General features: G+C 56.4%; 1 protein-coding gene across 3 annotated transcripts in view; it reads right to left on the reverse strand.

The window, feature by feature from the left end:
• Positions 1–4,838: 4,838 nt before the first annotated feature.
• Positions 4,839–17,704, reverse strand: part of UHRF1 (ubiquitin like with PHD and ring finger domains 1) — a 30,991-nt gene continuing 18,125 nt past the window's right edge. For all 3 annotated transcript variants that reach the window (XM_025861068.2, XM_025861069.2, XM_073887283.1), the window contains exons 6-17: positions 17,535–17,635; positions 17,237–17,423; positions 16,761–16,884; positions 16,565–16,672; positions 16,160–16,264; positions 15,243–15,349; positions 13,159–13,321; positions 12,935–13,072; positions 11,401–11,542; positions 11,159–11,313; positions 9,320–9,424; positions 4,839–6,313 (exon numbers count right to left, since the gene is read on the reverse strand). In XM_025861068.2, coding sequence (XP_025716853.1) covers positions 6,167–6,313; positions 9,320–9,424; positions 11,159–11,313; positions 11,401–11,542; positions 12,935–13,072; positions 13,159–13,321; positions 15,243–15,349; positions 16,160–16,264; positions 16,565–16,672; positions 16,761–16,884; positions 17,237–17,423; positions 17,535–17,635 — 1,582 coding nt within the window. In that variant the 3' untranslated portion in view covers positions 4,839–6,166. The remainder of the gene's footprint in view (positions 6,314–9,319; positions 9,425–11,158; positions 11,314–11,400; positions 11,543–12,934; positions 13,073–13,158; positions 13,322–15,242; positions 15,350–16,159; positions 16,265–16,564; positions 16,673–16,760; positions 16,885–17,236; positions 17,424–17,534; positions 17,636–17,704) is intronic.

Consider the following 17,704-nt stretch of genomic DNA (forward strand, 5'->3'; position numbering starts at 1 on the left):
TCCGCGGGCGCCCCGGGCGGGGCTTATGAGGCCGCGCGCCAGCTCCGCCCTGGCTGCCATTGGCCCCCGAGCCCACGCCCGCGCGCCCATTGGCTGTCGCTGACAGCTCCGCCCCTCCCCTCCACCGGGTCCATCAACATCTCACGGCCCGCCCCCCGCGCGCCTCGATTGGGGGGGCGCAGGGGCTGGCCTCCCCTCCCCATTGGCTGACCGGTCGGGACACGCCGGCGCCCACCCACGTGCCCGCTGACCGGCTCCGTTTTCATTGGAAGCGGCGCACGCCAGCCAAGGGAGCCGCTACCAACCCGACGGTGGCTGGGCCTCGGATTGACAAGGGCGCCTCGGGGACCGCCCAACGACCGCACGGGAGCAAGTGAGCATTGGCTTACGGGGTGAGCCCGAGGCGCGGACTGGCTGACGCGAATGCCAATCAGGGCCCGGGCCCCGCCCCGGTTATCAGGCTGCAACTGAGTACGTGAGACCCAGCACAACATCAGCACCAGGCCCTGGAGGCACGGGAAAGGGGTTCGAGACCGGTGGCCGGAACTTGGACGCAGAGTTCCCCAGTTCATTAAGTCCTGACGTGGGAAACAGCTCTGGTGCAACCCCTTTTGCAAAACAGGAGAACTAAGAACTGGAGAAATAAAAAGTCACGCAGCAAGCGTCCCTCCTCTGCCCCCCCCGCAAAAGCCAAATTTATTCCCATCACAATCAACAAAACTTTGCAAATCGGCAAGGCCCACCGGGTAGTTAAGTGCGCGCCCCCGAGTTCCCTAACACGAGGCAGTCCCTAACACCACGGTTCCAAGCTCAGCTGGGCCCCACGCCTCACTGGAACCTCGCTGGGCCTCAGTCTCCCCTGTGAAGTGGATAGGATGGTAACACACACACACAGCCGACCCTGCCGGCCCCTCCCCAAGGGATGTTGCAAGGATGAGTGGGACGCCACACACAAAGGGTTTGAGCTGGTGGCTTCATCCGAGTGGGTTCACCACTGTCTTCATCGTTAACTACTTGAGCAGTAGGCAACAGTGGGGTGCGCCCCGGGTAGCGGGCAGTCGTGTGAATCGGCAGCAGGGCGTTTCCCAGTAATATTTGTGTTATCCACATTGTACCCCCCAGGGAGGTCAGGCACCCCGAGTAACCCCCCGGAGCTCACGCCTGCAGCGCCAAAGGTGTTGCTCTACACACCCACTTTCAGGGTCCTGGCCAGCTAATCTGTGGCACAGGGCACTCTGCAGCACTTCGAACTGTGTAGCAGTTTAACAAGAGGGCAGTCTCCAAACACTGTCCTGGAATGATCCCCTGCACACATTCGTGAGCAGGCTGCAGAATGGTCCAGAATTCGGTGTCCAGTAACCTACGATATGGGGAAGACACACCGAGACCCGAGTCGTGTGGTCTCCAAGAGCATGCATCCGAGGCAATGCAGAGAAGGGCCACCGCGGAAGGGAGAAAAGGAAATCTTTGGAGGGAGGAGAGATCCACGTGGGTAGAAAGGGTAATCTGGGGCGCCTGGACGGTTCAGTCATTAAGCCTCTGCCTTCGGCTCGGGTCACGATCCCGGGTTCCTGGGATCGAGCCCCGCATCCGGCTCCCTGCTCAGTGGGGAGCCTGCTTCTCCCTCTCCCACTCCGTCTTTCTCTGTCAAGTAAATAAATAAAATCTTTAAAAAGAAAAAAAAGAAAGGGTAGTCTGTGGGGACTTGAATCTGTTCAGGGAGATTGTCCCTTCTCGTGGGACCATATTCACAGACTCCTCATGTAGTTAAAATTAAACTTTAAAAATGGGAAAGAACATCTGCCCCCAAGGAACTCCCTAAGCTGTGGGAGAGACAAATGGCATTTGATTTTGGTAACACAGTATCCAACGTGCAACAATGGAGGTTCCCCCACCCCCAAAAATACACACAGGCCTTCTGTTCTCCTGTAACACAGTGAGTTCCAGGTATTTGGATGACACAGGCTCAAAAAATTTAAAAAAATTTTAATTGCAGCACCTAAATAGGTTGTCAACTTATTTTGTCTGGGGAGATTTTTTTTAATGCCATCTATTATGTAAAAATTGAACATTAACAATTGTACAATAAGAATCCAGACAAAGGGTGTATTTGAGGGTTCACCATACAATTCAACTTTTCTGTTTGAAAGTTTGCATAATAAGGGGCGCCTGAGTGGCTCAGTTGGCTGAGCGACTGCCTTCGGCTCAGGTCACAATCCTGGAGTCCCGGGATCGAGTCCCGCATCGGGCTCCCTGCTCAGTGGGGAGCCTGCTTCTCACGTTTGTTTGCTAAGGTGCTAGACAAGGTGGTCACTTATAACATGAACTGAAATGAATAGAAAACTGTGGTAAGGCAGTATATATGGCACTGTCCTCACTTTGTGTTTAAATTTGTATACACCTACGTATGTGCCCTGGCTTTGCCACGTCTTTGGGTAAGCCACTTAACCTCCCTGTGTCTCAACTGCAAAATGGCTAGGAGTCAAAACTATATTGGAGGGCTCTGTTGAGGTCGAACACCGTGGTACCTATACATACAGGCGCACAGCAGGTATAAATAAAGCCTGAGGATGTGAACCAATTTTATAACCTGGAGTGGAGGAAAAGAAGGAACACACTTTACACTAAAAAGTCAACTGGGTCGGGGCACCTGGGTGGCTCAGTTGGTTAAACCGCTGCCTTCGGCTCAGGTCATGATCCCAGGGCCCTGGGATCGAGCCCTGCATCGGGCTCCCTACTCACGCGGGAAGCCTGCTTCTCCCTCTGCCTGCCGCTCCCCCTGCTTGTGCTCTCTCTCTCGCTATCTCTCTCTGTGTCAAATAAATAAATAAAATCTTAAAAAAAAAAAAAAAAGTCAACTGGGTGGATTTTAAAAGGTGGTTAATCCAGGGGTGCCTGGGTGGCTCAGTCGGCTGCACGTCTGCCTTCGGCTTGGGTCAAGATCCCAGGACCCTGGGATCCAGCCCCGCGCTGGGCTCCCTGCTCAGCAAGGGAGTCTGCTTCTCCCTCTCCATCTGTTCCTCCCTGCTCTGCTCCTGCTCTCTCTCTCAAATAAAGAAAATCTTTAAAAGAAATAATAAAAAGGTGGTTAATCCATAAAATGGAATATTATTCAGCCTTTAAAAGGAGTAAAACATGGACAAAGCTCAGGGAGGGAACCAGACACGGAAGGCCACACAGTGTGATTCCACGTGCGTGAAATGTCCAGAACAGGCTCATCCATGGACAGGAGGGGGGCTTGAAGGTGCGGGGTTGGGGGGCCAGGTGGGGGAGGACTGCTGATGGTGATGGGATTTCTTTCTAGGGCAATGAGAATGTTCTAGAACTAGAGGCGATGGTTGCTCAACTCTGAACGTACTAAAAACCAGTTAACTGTACGCTTTAAATGGGTGAACTTTAGGGCAATGTGAAGTGTATTTCAATAAAGCTGTTATAGAACAATAAAAACCAAACCCAACCCAACCCTACCAGGAAACAAACATGCCTAATATTGTGATTTTTTTGCATAGCAATTCCAGGTACACTTTCCTGAGTTTTGCTAATTTTTAACAATGACATTGTTCTTAACTTTCCAAATGAGAGAAACATCCAAAAAACCCACAATCCCGAAGGCAGATATGCAGCCGACTGAGCCACCCAGGCACCCCTGGATTAACCACCTTTTTAAATCCACCCAGTTGACTTTTTTTTTTTTAAAGATTTTATTTATTTGACACAGAGAGAGAGATAGCAAGAGAGAGAGAGAGAGAGCACAAGCAGGGGGAGCGGCAGGCAGAGGGAGAAGCAGGCTTCCCGCATGAGTAGGGAGCCCGATGCGGGGCTCGATCCCAGGGCTCTGGAATCATGACCTGAGCCGAAGGCAGCGGTTTAACCAACTGAGCCACCCAGGCGCCCCGGTCTCAACAAGGGACCCACCCCCGTGTGTTCCGTTCCCGGGGTAGGGCCCGCCTGGGGACGTTCGTGGCATTTCCTCTGCTCCTCATGGCTGGGCATCATTCCTGTTTTTATTTCACGTTCACACTTGACATTTCTTTGAGACATAATTCATCTACCGTACAACTGACCCATTCAAGAAGTGTACAGCTCAAAGCATTTCGGTACATCCCCGTATGTGTGCAGCCATTAGCAGACCTAGAACATTCTTGTCCACCCCACGAAGCAGCGCCCCCCCCCCCCCACCCCACAGCATGCTTTCAACAGCACACTTGACACATTTGAAAGGACCCAGAGAGAGAGAACTTTTTCCTGGTTATCAAGTCAGATCTGCCCACATCGTTATTTAACCATCAATAAAAGGTGCAGGCAATAGGTGGATGTGAATAATGGCCTCTACAGAGCGTAGCTGCTCCCTTCCCTGGAGTCGACCGTTAAACCTGCCTCCTCCTTGGCCTCTGACCTCTGCGGAGCCAGCATTTCAGGTCGTCGGGACCCTCACCCCCTTGGTGCCCAAACATCCCCTGGCCTGCAGAGAGCTCTCCGGGATCATGTGACTCCTGGTTGCTGATTCAGGTCCATCTCCTAATGGAGATCATGGCTGTCTGTTTCCTCAAATATAAATGGGGAACAGCGCCACTCACCTAACGAGCATTAAGTGACCCCCATCCAAGATGGAAGGCTGGATTTGGCCCCTTGGCTCGGGTTTGTGGATCCTGCTAAGGTCAAAGCCTGGCGCCTCCCAAGTGGCACTTAGGGCCACGGCCCGTCACTCTGTCTTCAACCTGACCTGTCCTCCAAGCAGGACTGATGCCGCCCGCCAGGTCGGTGTCCCCAGGCTTTGGAGAAGAGGAACAGAGGTGCCACAAAACACCTCGCAAACAGAAGACACAACCCGATGCATCTGTAAAAGGCATTTATTCTGAGAATCTAAAATCTGGACAAAGAATACTGAACTTTTTAGAAAAAGCCTACACAGGATTTTGTTGTTTCTTCCTAATACATTAACAAACCTAATAAGGAGAAAAGAAAAACTTTTAAAACAGTATCGCTCCAGTTTGTCTGCAGTTATGGGATTCAAAATATTCCTGTTCTATTGAGGTAAAAGCTGCAAACTTTGGTAAAGTTAGAAAAAAAAAAAAAACCAACAAATCATTCCAAGAAAAAATACAAAACCAAAAAAGAAAAAACAAAAACACAACCAAACCCTAAGTTATAGCTTTCTTGGTACATATACAATAACTACAAAAAATTTCATTCAAAAAAGTACTTAAAACAAAAAAAATCCCCCTCTTAAAATTCTCAGTTGGTGAGCTGACAATTCAATTGAAAGGATCCACAGAAATGAAATCACCCCCAAACACTCACCCAGTATCAGGAAGAACTGGCTAGCCCCAGTTTTAGAATCTGGCTGGCGTTTTCAACAATTCAGTGCTAAAAGAGAGCCTCGTGTTTACAACAAAAGAAAGACCCCAAGGCACTTGAACATGGCTTCGAACGTGTGCTTCCATGGTGCGGCAGGCGGGCCGGCCCTTGGCCGCACGCCCAGCCCCGCGCAGAGCAGTCCGGTGGCGGCGGCGGCCCCCCACGCACCCGGGCAGAGGGCTCTGCGTGCGTAGCTGCAACACGAGAGCGGACTGGGGGGCATGGCTTCGGGACAGGCGTTTGAACCGGCCGGCCGGGACCTCTCGCCACCTTCCCGGCGGGCGACAGCAGGGCCAGGCACACCCGGGCCACCACCAGGCACCACCTTGCTGGCTTTTAGGCAGCAAAACGCCGTCAGGGAGATGCGCTCGCTTTCAACTTCGGGGGCCCAAGCCACACACCTTGAGGAGATGGTTCCGGGCAGCCGGGCGCCTCCTTGCTCGGCGGCGGCAGGAACTTCTGGGAACTTGGCGCTGGGAACACAAGCAGCCTTCGCGCCAAGGCGTTTTTAATTCCATCTTCAGAAAAAATTTTTTGTTTGTCTTTTGCTGATAAACTGCAGGCTTGGTATTTTTTTTAAAACCAAAATAAAAACACAGAGAAGTCCAACTTTCTTTCTTTGAGCATAATACAAACTCCTGAAAATTTATAGGTTAAAAAAAACAACAAAACAAAACCAGGAAGACAAGGCTTTTTAGGGAGTGCAGGAAAAACTACATGTTTAAGTTAAACCCACTAAAAACAAAAGAGGGGGCAGAGACCCCTGTGACACGTTTTTTAAAAACTGCCGGCGAGAAGTGCTTGAGGATCACCGCCCGCTGCCGTAGCCGGGGAAGAGCTGGTTGAGGATGGCCTGCAGCGGCTGGTTCACCTGCATGGCATAGCTCCGGCCCAGGTCGTAGCGGCAGGCCGGGCAGCTGAACACCTGGGCCCTGAAGGATCTGTCCAGGCAGTCCTGCAGGAGAGGGCTGAGTGAGAAGCACTGTCCCAGCCAGCCACCCACATCCCCCGGGCGCAGGGCGAGCAACGACCACCGACCCCCCCACTCCATCCCCCCAGATGCAGGGCGAGCAATGACCACCAACCCCGCATCCCCCCAGCATGTGGTGAGCAACAATCACCAACTTCTCACAGGGTCCAGAGGCCTTCTCTGACTGTCGGTCTCACTTTCTACCTCTAGGCTGACCTCCCTGGGGCTCCTCAAAGGCTCCAAGCCCATCCTGGCCTCTAGGCCTTGGCACTTGTAGCTCATGCCACCTAATAGGTTTGTCCTCTGGCTCTCCTGTCACTCATGCCTCGGCCCAAGTCACTTCCTCAGAGGACCCTTCCCTGATGACCCCAGAGTATCAGAAGCAGCCCTCACCCTACTTGTCTTAAAATAGCACCTTCCACCTTCTGGAATCACCTTGTACTAACGTCCTCGTATGAAGCAGGCCAGACACTGCCTGCCACTTGAAGAGGTCTTGCTGACCCGGCCAGCACCGAGCACCGGACCCTGACACACACATGTTCAACAAATACGCGCTAAGAAAGGACGGAAGGAAGGCAGGATCTCTCGCCTGCCTTCTGGGTTCATACACCACTCTGCACCACATGAGAGCTGGAGAAGCAAGTCAGGTGGGAACAGAGCTAAGGGGCAGACAAGCCCTGGACAGCCAGCTTCCCACTCACAGAAACAGGGAAGACGCCACCCGCAGACACAGGGCATGCACGTGCGCGAGCACCCGCGCAGGTGCACACACCTGAAGGATGGCGTCAGGCAAGCGGGTGAGGGGGGAAAGGTCAACAAGGCAGAAAGCCTGCTGATGCCACCGCACATCCAGCCACTGGACACGGGCTGTGGCTTCTGCTCCCATTTGGAAAAGTCCTCATTCCTTTTTCAATCATCTCCAGCCTTGATTCCAGAGACCAAAGGCAGTTCTTTCTGCTCAACACAACTAAGATTCAGGTCCACGTCCAAAAATCAGGTTCTGGACTGCTGCATTATTCACAACAGCCAAAAGATGGAAACACCCCAAGTGTCCATCCGCACACTGGAATGTTATTCAGCCTTAAAAAGAAAGGGAAGGGGCACCTGGGTGGCTCAGTCGGTTAAGCGTCAGACTCTTGGTCTCAGCTCAGGTCTTGATCTCAGGATTGTGAGTTCAAGCCCAATATTGGCCCCCACATTGGGAATGCAGCCTACTTAAAAAAAAAAAAAAAAGGCGGGGAGTGAGGACATCCTGACACCTGCCATGACGTGGAGAGACCCCGAGGACACCATGCTCAGTGAGAGGAGCCAGACCCAGAAGGACACATCCCGCAGGAGGACCCCACTCCCAGGAGGTCCCCAGAGGAGTCCCGTCCACACAGACAGAGAGGAGAGGGTGGGAGCCGGGGCTGGGGCAGGGGGTGGGGAGTCCGTGCTTCGTGGGGACAGAGTCTCCGTGTGGGGAGATGGAACGTTCTGGAGACGGAGGGTGGGGGTGGCTGCAGGACAGTGTGAGTGGGCTTCATGCCGCAGAGCTGTGCACTAAAAATGGTTACGATGGCAATTTTCACTGTGTGGGTATTTCACTACAATAAGTTTTTTAATAGAGTAAAAACAAAGTCAGGTGCTGGGATACGTAGGCCAAAGCCATTTTCCTAGGACGGCTCAGAGGCTGCGGTTCCAGCAGCGACCAGCGACAGACCAAACGCACAGGCCCTTCCCCGGCACCCGCGCTGGCTCTGCTGAGACGCTCTGAGGCGGCCTCCCCACAACCCGCCGGCCCCGCCGTCTGTCCCGTCTCTGCCTGCGTGCTGGCCCAGAAGCTGGCCGGGAGGGTGTCGCCCCCTTCCTCTGCACCAAGGCAACGGGGGGCTCAGAGGGCCTGGGTGGCTTTCCAAGGCCACACAACCAGGAGGGGCTGAGCCTCTGCTTGGGGCGCGCAGGCTTCTCTCCTGGGCCACACTGCCAAGGGGACTTAGCGGGCCGCATGGCAGGGTGGCAGGGTGGCAGGTTGGCAGGGCCCGAGGACAGAAAAGGGAAGGGCCTGACCTGCCACACGGCCTGATGGTCTCGGAGTCCCTCCCCTGGTGGGACAGCTAACACAGGAGCCTGAACCGAGATGACCCCAAGGCAAGAAAGGGGGCCAGCAGCTCAGAGAGCAAGGGTGGCTGGGAGGCAGGGACAGTCCCTTCCACCACAACTGCCTGCCTGCACTGCCCATAAGTTCCTACTGAGCGACTCTAACTAGAGGACACCGCCAAACAGCCGTTCCTGCTCACCAGCAGCACCCACCTGCGCAATCCTGCCTCCAGGGGACGCGGGGTGGTGTCGGGAACCTCTGCAGCTATCACAACTGGGGGTGATCCTGGCACGGAAGGGTCACTGCCCGCAGAGACGGACCCACCCCAGCGTCAGCACAGCTGCAGAGGAGACCGTCGCCACCCCCAGTCTCTCTTCCAGTCCAGCCCTCCTGATTGACCACTCTCCATGCCCACCTCCCAGCCCTCGTCCCCTACAGGCCCCAGCTGCTCCGCCCTGCCTGCCTGTCCAGGCTTCTGCAAACACCGCTCTGCCCACCTGAGCTGTCACCTCCGCTAGGAAGCCCTCCCTCCTGCTCCTCTAGGAGCCAAGCACCTCACACCTCACCGTCCCAGTCCACAGCATGCTCAATCAACATTTATTATAACCAGACCTCAGGCTGAGCCTGCCACCCATCCTCTCCTGCCTTGGACCCCCAGCCACCTACGAGGCTGGGGGAGAACGTTCCAGGGGAGGGAGAACCAGGGAATACTCCTAAAGCAGGTAGGCTATGGCCTGCGGGAGGGACAGGCGGAGGGCCAGGCGGAGGGCCAGTGCGCCTTAAAGTCACAGGGAGGGGGGCAGGGTGGCCCAGGTGCTGCGTTTTACTCTGCAGCACGGCGGGGGCACAGGAGGGGGAGGACAGTGTCCGCTGAGCAACCCCCGCCCCCGGCCCACAGCCGCCCTTCTCACCTTGCACACATTATGCTGGCACACAGTCGTGATGGGGCGAAACACCAGCTCCTGGCAGCAGATGCACTGGAACGCCTCCTCCACCTTACTCAGGAACTTCTGGAACTGCAGGAGCGCGCGTGAGAGTGGACCAGACCTCCTCCGACAGGGTCAGAACCGGCGCCCCCACCTGGGGGCCGGAGGCAGCTCTTGCCCCACGTGAGGACAAGAAAACAGAAGCCCAGAGAGGCAGGCCATGCCCAGAGTCAAGCCGAGGGGCACCCGCGGCCCAGAGCACACCCGGCTCAGAGTCAAGAGTGAGCTTATCAGCGGCTCTTCCCTCAGTACACGTGAGGCCTGGGCGTGGGGGCCCATCGGCAGGTAACACAGAAGAAACCCGGCCCACTTGGAGCATGGAGGCCAGCGGGGGAGACCGAAGACGAGACCGGTGGGAACAGAAACGTCTCGGCAGCGCTGGGGGCGTGGGGAAGACAGCAGGGAGCCGGGGGGGAGAGGGGGTCCCTGGAATGCCAGCGGTCAGGCAGCGCTCCGTGGAGGAGGTGACCTGGAGGACACATGGCTGGCTAGGTCATGGCCCCCAAGATGGCACCTCTGAACCCCGGGACTTGTACATGTCACCTCACGTGGCTCAAGGAACTTCACACAGATGGGATTAAGGGCCCTGAGATGGGACAATATCCTAAGCTACCCAGGGAGCCCACCATATGAGAGGGACAGAGGGAGGTCTGGCCCTCAGAGAGGCCCGTGTGACCACTGAGGCACAGTCTGCGAGGGTATGCCGGGGCCAGTGACGCAGCACCTCCAGAAACTGGGAAGCCTAGGAGCCTCTGGAAGGAACCGGCCCTGCCCACACCTGCACTGAGCCCCGAAAGACTCATTTTTGGCCTCTGCCCTCCAGAACTTTGAGAGAAGAAATCGGGTGTTGCTCGGAGCCACCAGATCTGTGGTCATTCGCCACCGGGGCCGCAGGGGACCCATGCAGGAGCACTGTGGGGGAGGGTACTCGGGGCCGAGGGGACCACGCGGGCCAAGGCCCCGAGACAAGATGACCAGGACCAAGAGCCCGGGAGAGGGCGTCAGAGTAACAGGCAGACTCCAAGGGGCCTGTGCAGGGGAAGGCACAGAGAGCCCGTTCCCACGAGGTCCGGGCGGTGGCCGGAGGACACCAAGCAGGCGGTGACCCATCTAGGTCACTCATCCTGCTCAGGGCAGGAGGATCGAAAAAAGACAGGCCTGGTTTAGCCGGTTCGCAGAGAGCTGAGCACAGACGGACCTTATGAGCCAGCAGTCCCGTGCCTGGGACTGTGCCCAGGAGAGGCAGAGCCGCGATGGTCACAGCAGAGCTGCAAGCCAGCCCGCGTCCCCCCACAGGTGCACGGACAAACCCGGTGCGGTCCACCCACGCGCTGGAATATTACTCGGCACTAGAAAGGAAGGGGCCCTGCCACCTGCCACGACGTGGACGGGCCCCGAGGACACCGGGCTCAGTGAGAGGAGCCAGACCCAGAAGGGCACATCCCGCAGGAGGACCCCACTCCCAGGAGGTCCCCAGAGGAGTCCCGTCCACACAAAGACAGAGAGGAGAGGGTGGGAGCCGGGGCTGGGGCAGGGGGTGGGGAGTCCGTGCTTCACGGGGACAGAGTCTCAGTTTGGGGAGATGAGAAAGTTCTGGAGACGGAGGGTGGGGGTGGCTGCAGAACAGGGTGAATGTGCTTCACGCCGCTGAGCTGTGCGCGTAGAGACGGTTACGACAGGGAATTACTTCTACATCACCACATAAACAAAGATGAGGGGAGAGGCCGCCCAGGCCGGGTCGGGGTGGGGGCGGTGGGCACTCACCGGCCCGTCTTTGAGCGACTTCAGGATCTCGCTCCACAGCTTAGTGTTGCTCTGATCCTCCTTGATGAGGCTGCTCTGTTGGGCCGTGAGGCTGTAGGGCTCCACCTTGCTCTTCTTCGGTGTCCCTCCCGGGGAGCCGATGCCAGCCTTGCCACCTACGGGGACAGAGCAGAGGGGGTGAGGGCAGGCGGCCGGACATGCTCACGGGGAGGCCCGGGGAGGCTGCCCGCAGAGACACGCACCCGCGGACTTGCTCTTGCGCTTGCCCTTCCTGGGGGACGTGAAGGCCCCCTCCTCTTCCATCTCCTGCTCCTCGGCCTCCCTCTGGCCGTTCTCCTTCTCCTTCTCCTTCCTGGCCCGGGCCTCCAGGTAGCCTTCCGGGTACTGCAGGAGAGTGGGATTGGCCGTAAGGAGCAACGGAGGGTCCGGGCGCCCTTCCTGCCCCCTCCCTCTACCCTCACCTCGTTGACAGTCTCTCCCCAGTCCCCACTGTCGCCTCCAGAGACTTGGGACTCCTTCTCCTGACTCAGCCTCCAGGGGATCGCTGGCAAATAAACCTCCACCCGGCAAACATACCAGAAATAAAAGGGCAAAGGGCACCATCTGCGCCCGACAAGGGAACAAGGGAATGCACAGAAAATGCTCACCATCAGATCTAGCAATAAGAGAGTCTAATCATTATCCTTATTTGTTCGTTCAGAGGCAGGCAAGCTTTCCCACGAGGGGCCAAGCCTCAGAGCTCTGCTGTAGCCCCAAAGCGGACAGGGCCCAGGGAGGAATGGATGGGCAAGGCTGGGCCTCCAGAGAACTTCCTTCACAAAGACATGGCCCCGAGGCCTTGGCTCGCCAACCCAATTTTGAGGAGTCTGGGGCTCCCCCGGGGTCTAAGAGGCATTATTTGATGATAACCCCATCTCTGAGGCACCTCCTATTACGTGGGATTTTCCAGTGTGTCATCTAGAAACCATCAAGTGTCTTCAGCAACACGAAGTCACAAATACTCCCACCAGATGCTGGTGGATCCTGTCCCACGACTATTTTTCTCCCCAGTTCCTCAAGCTTCTGAAATTCTCCGTGGTGCAAACATCATGTTCAAAAGACAACTTCATGACCCCCTGGGGGAGGCGCTATCTGATTCTCAGTAGCAATTAAGATTCCTTAAATAGTCCCACACTGAGTTATCAGCTGTAAAGAGACTCGCCATAATGAACAGAAACACCATAATTATGGTGCAGAAAAGGCACGCCGCGCACCGGGTGAACTCTGGGAGATACAGCTGCTGGGAGGAGGTGAGCAAGGGCTCTGAGGGAGCATTCCTCCCCACATCCCACCGGTTTTATGGGTTTGCCTGTGCGTGCTTGGAGGAGGCGTGAAGCCTAGCAAAAAGGAAGATCCCGGATTCCACGCTGATTTCACACAAACTCCTCCCTGAACACAACTCTAACAAGGAAGTCTGGCTCTCCACCCTCAAACTCTTGAGTGCAAAGACAACCACCAGCAGCCCACCGCCGAGATCTACTGGCTAAAGAATGTGAATGGCACAGCCAGCAAGGGGCGACCAGCTCGGTGCCTGGAAATCATGTAAGATCACAGAAACCCCGGAGAGCTTCTGGCCAAGAAAGCAGGCTCCCACAATCCCCAGTGACCGGCCAGGAAGACGAGGCTCAAAGCAGGCCAGCTCCTGGCCCGGGCTGTGCAGCACAAGGTGCCGGACGGGCCCGAGGAGCGCAGAGCTGGGCTCCCGGGCTGGCAGCGCCAGGCGTGGCCCGGACGCACCTGCATGGTCAGCCCCAGCTTCTTGATCCGGTCCTTCCCTTCCTTCGTCCAGGGGCCAGGTTCAGTGTCGTCCCTCCGCAGGAGATAGCGCCACACCAGGAAGCCGGACTTCCCCTTCTCCGGCCAGTACCTCACAACCTGCGGGGAAGCGTGGCGGAGGTCGGCGCCGTGCGGGGCCGGAGGGGGCCAGCAGGGGCCCGGCCGGGGCGAGGCCAGCCGCTCACCTTGTAGATGCCATCGTAGCGGTTGCCCTCGGAGGGCGCGTACTTGCTGTGCTTGCGACCCTTCACGTTCCGCACCACCCGCACCGGCTTCCCGGACCGCCAGTCCTTGGCCTCGGCCCCTTTGCGGTCGTTGATGGGGGCACTGCAGTTCAGAGCCAGCGCCCTGTGGGCAGAGCCGGGGCCCCACGAGGTGTAGGCCGGATCGCCTCCCCCTGCCCCCCCCCAGAGGAGAGGGTCCCACTCTCACCCCTAGAACCGGTGACTGTGACCTTTGAAAAGTGGGTGACCGCAGATGGGAGTCAAGGTCAGAGGAGACCAGGGGGGACTAGCGTGGTGTCCCTATCAGGGTAGTGGAGGCACGGGCACATGGGGAGAAGGCCCCGTGAAGGAGGCAGAGGCTGGAGGGACGCGTCCACAAGCCACAGGACACCAGAGACCAGCAGCGGCCACCAGAAGCTGGAAGCAGCAGGGAGGATCCCCCTCCGGAGGTTTCAGAGGGAGCACGGCCCTGCCCAGCCCTCAAGGTCAGAGTCTGGGCTCCAGAATTATGCGAGAATAAGTTCCACACCCCGGGTGGAGGTGTGTGAACCTGGGCAGGGCCATCCCACCGAGGGCCACAGAGGCCCGGGACAAGCAGACCGGGGCTCAGGCTCAGCACCTCCTTCAGGACGACTGCGGAGCTGTGTGCCCCTCTGGCACCCCTAATGTGAGCTCGGGGCAGTCCTCACTCACATCGGCCAGTGCTTCCCAACCGTGGGCTTTTAACAGCTACCGAAATTAAAATATTCCACTAGACAAATAACCGTACACTAACGTGAGCTCCCTGCCCCTTTCTGTTTCGTGTTTAGTTACTCTTGCCATTTTAGATAATGATAGAATACCACCACGTATAGAATTTTCATGCCCCCATATCTCCTGAACACATTCTGAAAGTCGATTCACAGGATCACGGGTAAGAACGTTTTGAAGGCTCTTCACACATAGAGGTAAAGAGCTTTCCGGAAAGACGGCACCTGTCTGTATTTCTACCAACAGTGGGACACTGGCCTGCGTCTTGGCATTTCTCAACATTTTGGAATTTGTGGCCGATTTTATTTTATTTTATTTTATTTTTTTAAAGATTTTATTTATTTATTTGAGAGACAGTGAGAGAGAGAGAGCAAGCACATGAGAGGGGGGAGGGTCAGAGGGAGAAGCAGACTCCCTGCTGAGCAGGGAGCCTGATGCGGGACTCGATCCTGGGACTCCAGGATCATGACCTGAGCCGAAGGCAGTCGATTAACCAACTGAGCCACCCAGGCGCCCCTGTGGCCGATTTTATAGGGGAAATAAACAGTATCTCACCATTGCTTCAATTTGTATTTCTTTGATGACCAGAGTTTAACTCAAGTTTTCCTGGTCACTGGAGATCTGCATTGTTCTTGTGAATGACCTATATGTCCTGTATGTCCTTTGCTTTTTCTCGATTAGTTTTTCTTATTGATTTGCAAAGCTCTTTATACAGAAGAACATTAACTATCATAGGTCATGTTTGTAGCAGACTCATCCCCCAAATGATCATTTGCCTGTTCATTTTACATATGGGTTCTATTGATATAACTTATAATATTTAGGTTATCAAATCTCTATCTTTTCCCTTTGGCTTTATGATGCTTTTTGTGCTTACAAACTCCGTCCCCAACCTGTGGTTTGGGGTCAACAATCTCTGGCCCACTGCTTGGTTTTGTAAACAAAGTTTTATTGGAACACAGCCATGCTCCTTCATTTATGTGGGCTCTGAGGCTGCTTTTATGCTATGCTAGCAGAGTTGAGTGCTTACAACAAAGGCCAGGTGCCCATAAAGCCAAAAATATTATCTGGCCTTTCAGGGAAGTTTTAACACATTCTGAACGACTCACAAGTCTTTAGCAAACAGAAGGCAAGAAACGGATGTTCGTCATCTCTACATTCCATCACACTCCTAACGGGACTCTAACTTCCTGGACGTACACCCCAAAAAAGAACCAACCCCCTTCCCATGTAGCTGCCAGAGGACGAGGCAGAAGCCCGCTGGTGAAGAAAGAAGAAAACCTGCTTCTGCAAACCTGTTGGTGTTGGTGAGCTTCTGGTCACAAGACTGTTCCGCAGTCCGCTTGTTGCCAGAAAGATCTCGACCACCACTGCCCGTGTAAGTGAAAGAGTTCCCGTGGTCCTGAAACAGACAAGCAGGGCAGGCTGAACCCTCCACACAGAGGAGAGGAGAGACTCAGGTGAAAACAACACCGCACACACCTGCCAGGAGGTCAACTGTCAAATACCCAGAATGAGGAGAACCTGGGCTGACACGTGCTAGCAGAAGGCGTGCAAGCTGGCGCAGCCACCATGGACAACGGCACGGAGGCTCCTCAAAACATTAAGAACAAATTACCATTTGCCCCAGCAGTCCCACTTCTGGGTCTATATCCAAAAGAAGTGAAAACAGGGTCTTGAAGAGACGTTTGCACACCCATGTTCACACTAGCATTATTCACAACAGCTAAACGTAGAAACAACCCCACTGTCCATTGACGGATGAACAATACACACAGTGCGGTCCATCCACGCACTGGAATACGATCCAGCCTTAGAACAGGACATCCTGCCACCTGCCACGACGTGGAGGGACCCCGAGGACACCGTGCTCAGCGAGAGGAGCCAGACCCAGAAGGACACATCCCGCAGGACCCCAGTCCCAGGAGGTCCCCAGAGGAGTCCCGTCCACACAGACAGAGAGGAGAGGGTGGGAGCCGGGGCTGGGGCAGGGGGTGGGGAGTCCGTGCTTCGTGGGGACCGAGTCTCCGTGTGGGGAGATGGAACGTTCTGGAGACGGAGGGTGGGGGTGGTCGTACAACAGTGTGAGTGCGCTCAACTGAGTTATGCACTTAAGAGTTAGTTGAGAGAGTGCAAATTTTATGCATATGAAATTATTTTATACACAAATTTTTTTTTTAAAATCTGGAACCGCCCCCCCGCCCCCACTCACCACATCATCCTCATATCCCCCAGCCAGGACCAGGGAGTAAGCCCCATCGTTGCTCCGGCCGTGGATGCCTGCCACGTGAGGTCGATGGACCCCTGACTCGCTGACCTGAGGAAACCACCAGGAAATAAACGACACCTTTGGGACCGGCTGCCACAGAGCAGCTCAACGCCACCCTCCTTGCTCCCACTTCCAAAGCCAGCGGCCTGACTTTTCTGCCAAAGGCATCACACCTGTTACAGGAGCCTCTCCCCCAGACACCCCAAGTCTGAGCCACACCTCGGAAGGCGCCGGCCTGAAGTCCAGCCTTGCCACCTGCCCCCAGGGTGGTCCTTGCCCAGGCTCCGGGGCCTCTGGGAGGCCAGCCCCCAACGGCCCAGCCCCAGAGCCCAGGGAGTCTGGGGGTACCTGGACTCTGAACCTCCACATGGTGCCCACAGGGATCCCCGGGATGGGTCCGTAGTGGTTGGACGGGACGATGGTGCACTCCTTGGTACGCCCCACACACGCCATGCCCTGTCCATCCAGAAACAGAGGGGCGAGCAGGGTGAGCGCGTGCAGGGCAGGCAGGGCGGCAGGGGCGCAGGGCGCGGGGCCGCCTCACCTTGCCCCAGTCGCGCTGTGAGGAGGATGTGGCCGACGCCATCTTCGCCTTCTTCTTACTCTCCTTCAGCTTCTCCCCCGCCAGCACCACCTCGCTGGCGTCATTGCGACACTCGGGGCAATACCTGGGACAGCAGGGACGTCACCTCCTGCCCACGCCTGCCCTCTCCCCGGGCTCCCTGGCGTCCAGCGCGGTCCGGGGAAGGGGGAGCATTTCAGTTTCAACTCACTAATGGTGAGCAGGAAGTCCAGGCCCTCGGCTGCACGGGCCACGTCTGACGTGCGCGGCAGCCACGTGTGCCCTGGTGGGCAACGCTGAGCGAGAACGTTCTACTGGACGCCAGACGTTCGCCCCTCTCCCGCGGGAATTTCACGGCGCCCCCCCCCCCAACAGTGAGCGTAAATCCAGCCGGGATACGGGACCCCCCCCCCCCGGGGGAAACTCGATGGGCGGCGAGGAGGAGCCCGTCCACTCACCACTCGTCCTCCTTGGGGACACTGCTGAGGGGCGGGCGCAGGCAGTAGATGTGGAAGGCCATGTCACACTCGTCACACATGAGCTGCTTGTCAGGGTCCTGCTTGCCCCCGCACAGGTGACAGGCGCACACCCGGCACGTCTTGCTCTCATCGTCCTTGCAATGCTTGCATGAGGGCCCGCTCTTCCCTGGACACGGGAGGTGGGCTCAGCTCCGGCGCGGCCGGCCGGGCAGAGCGGGGACGGCAGCCCCCACCCCACAACCGACGTGGGAGTCAGAGGGGCAGAATCAGAACTCACTTCTCATCGGGTTTTCGATGATGGGGCTCCCCTCACCCGGGCGCTCAATCTTGAACACCTCGTCCACGAAGATGATGCGACAGTCATTGAGAGAACCACCCCTGTGAGGCAGAAGCCATTAGAACATTCCAGCTGGCCAACCTGCCAAGGCGCCTCAGCGGGGACGCGGT

Source organism: Callorhinus ursinus, unplaced genomic scaffold, assembly GCF_003265705.2.
Source record: "Callorhinus ursinus isolate GAN/ISIS: 27379988/994484 unplaced genomic scaffold, GSC_fseal_2.0 scaffold77, whole genome shotgun sequence".
NCBI lineage: Eukaryota > Metazoa > Chordata > Mammalia > Carnivora > Otariidae > Callorhinus > Callorhinus ursinus.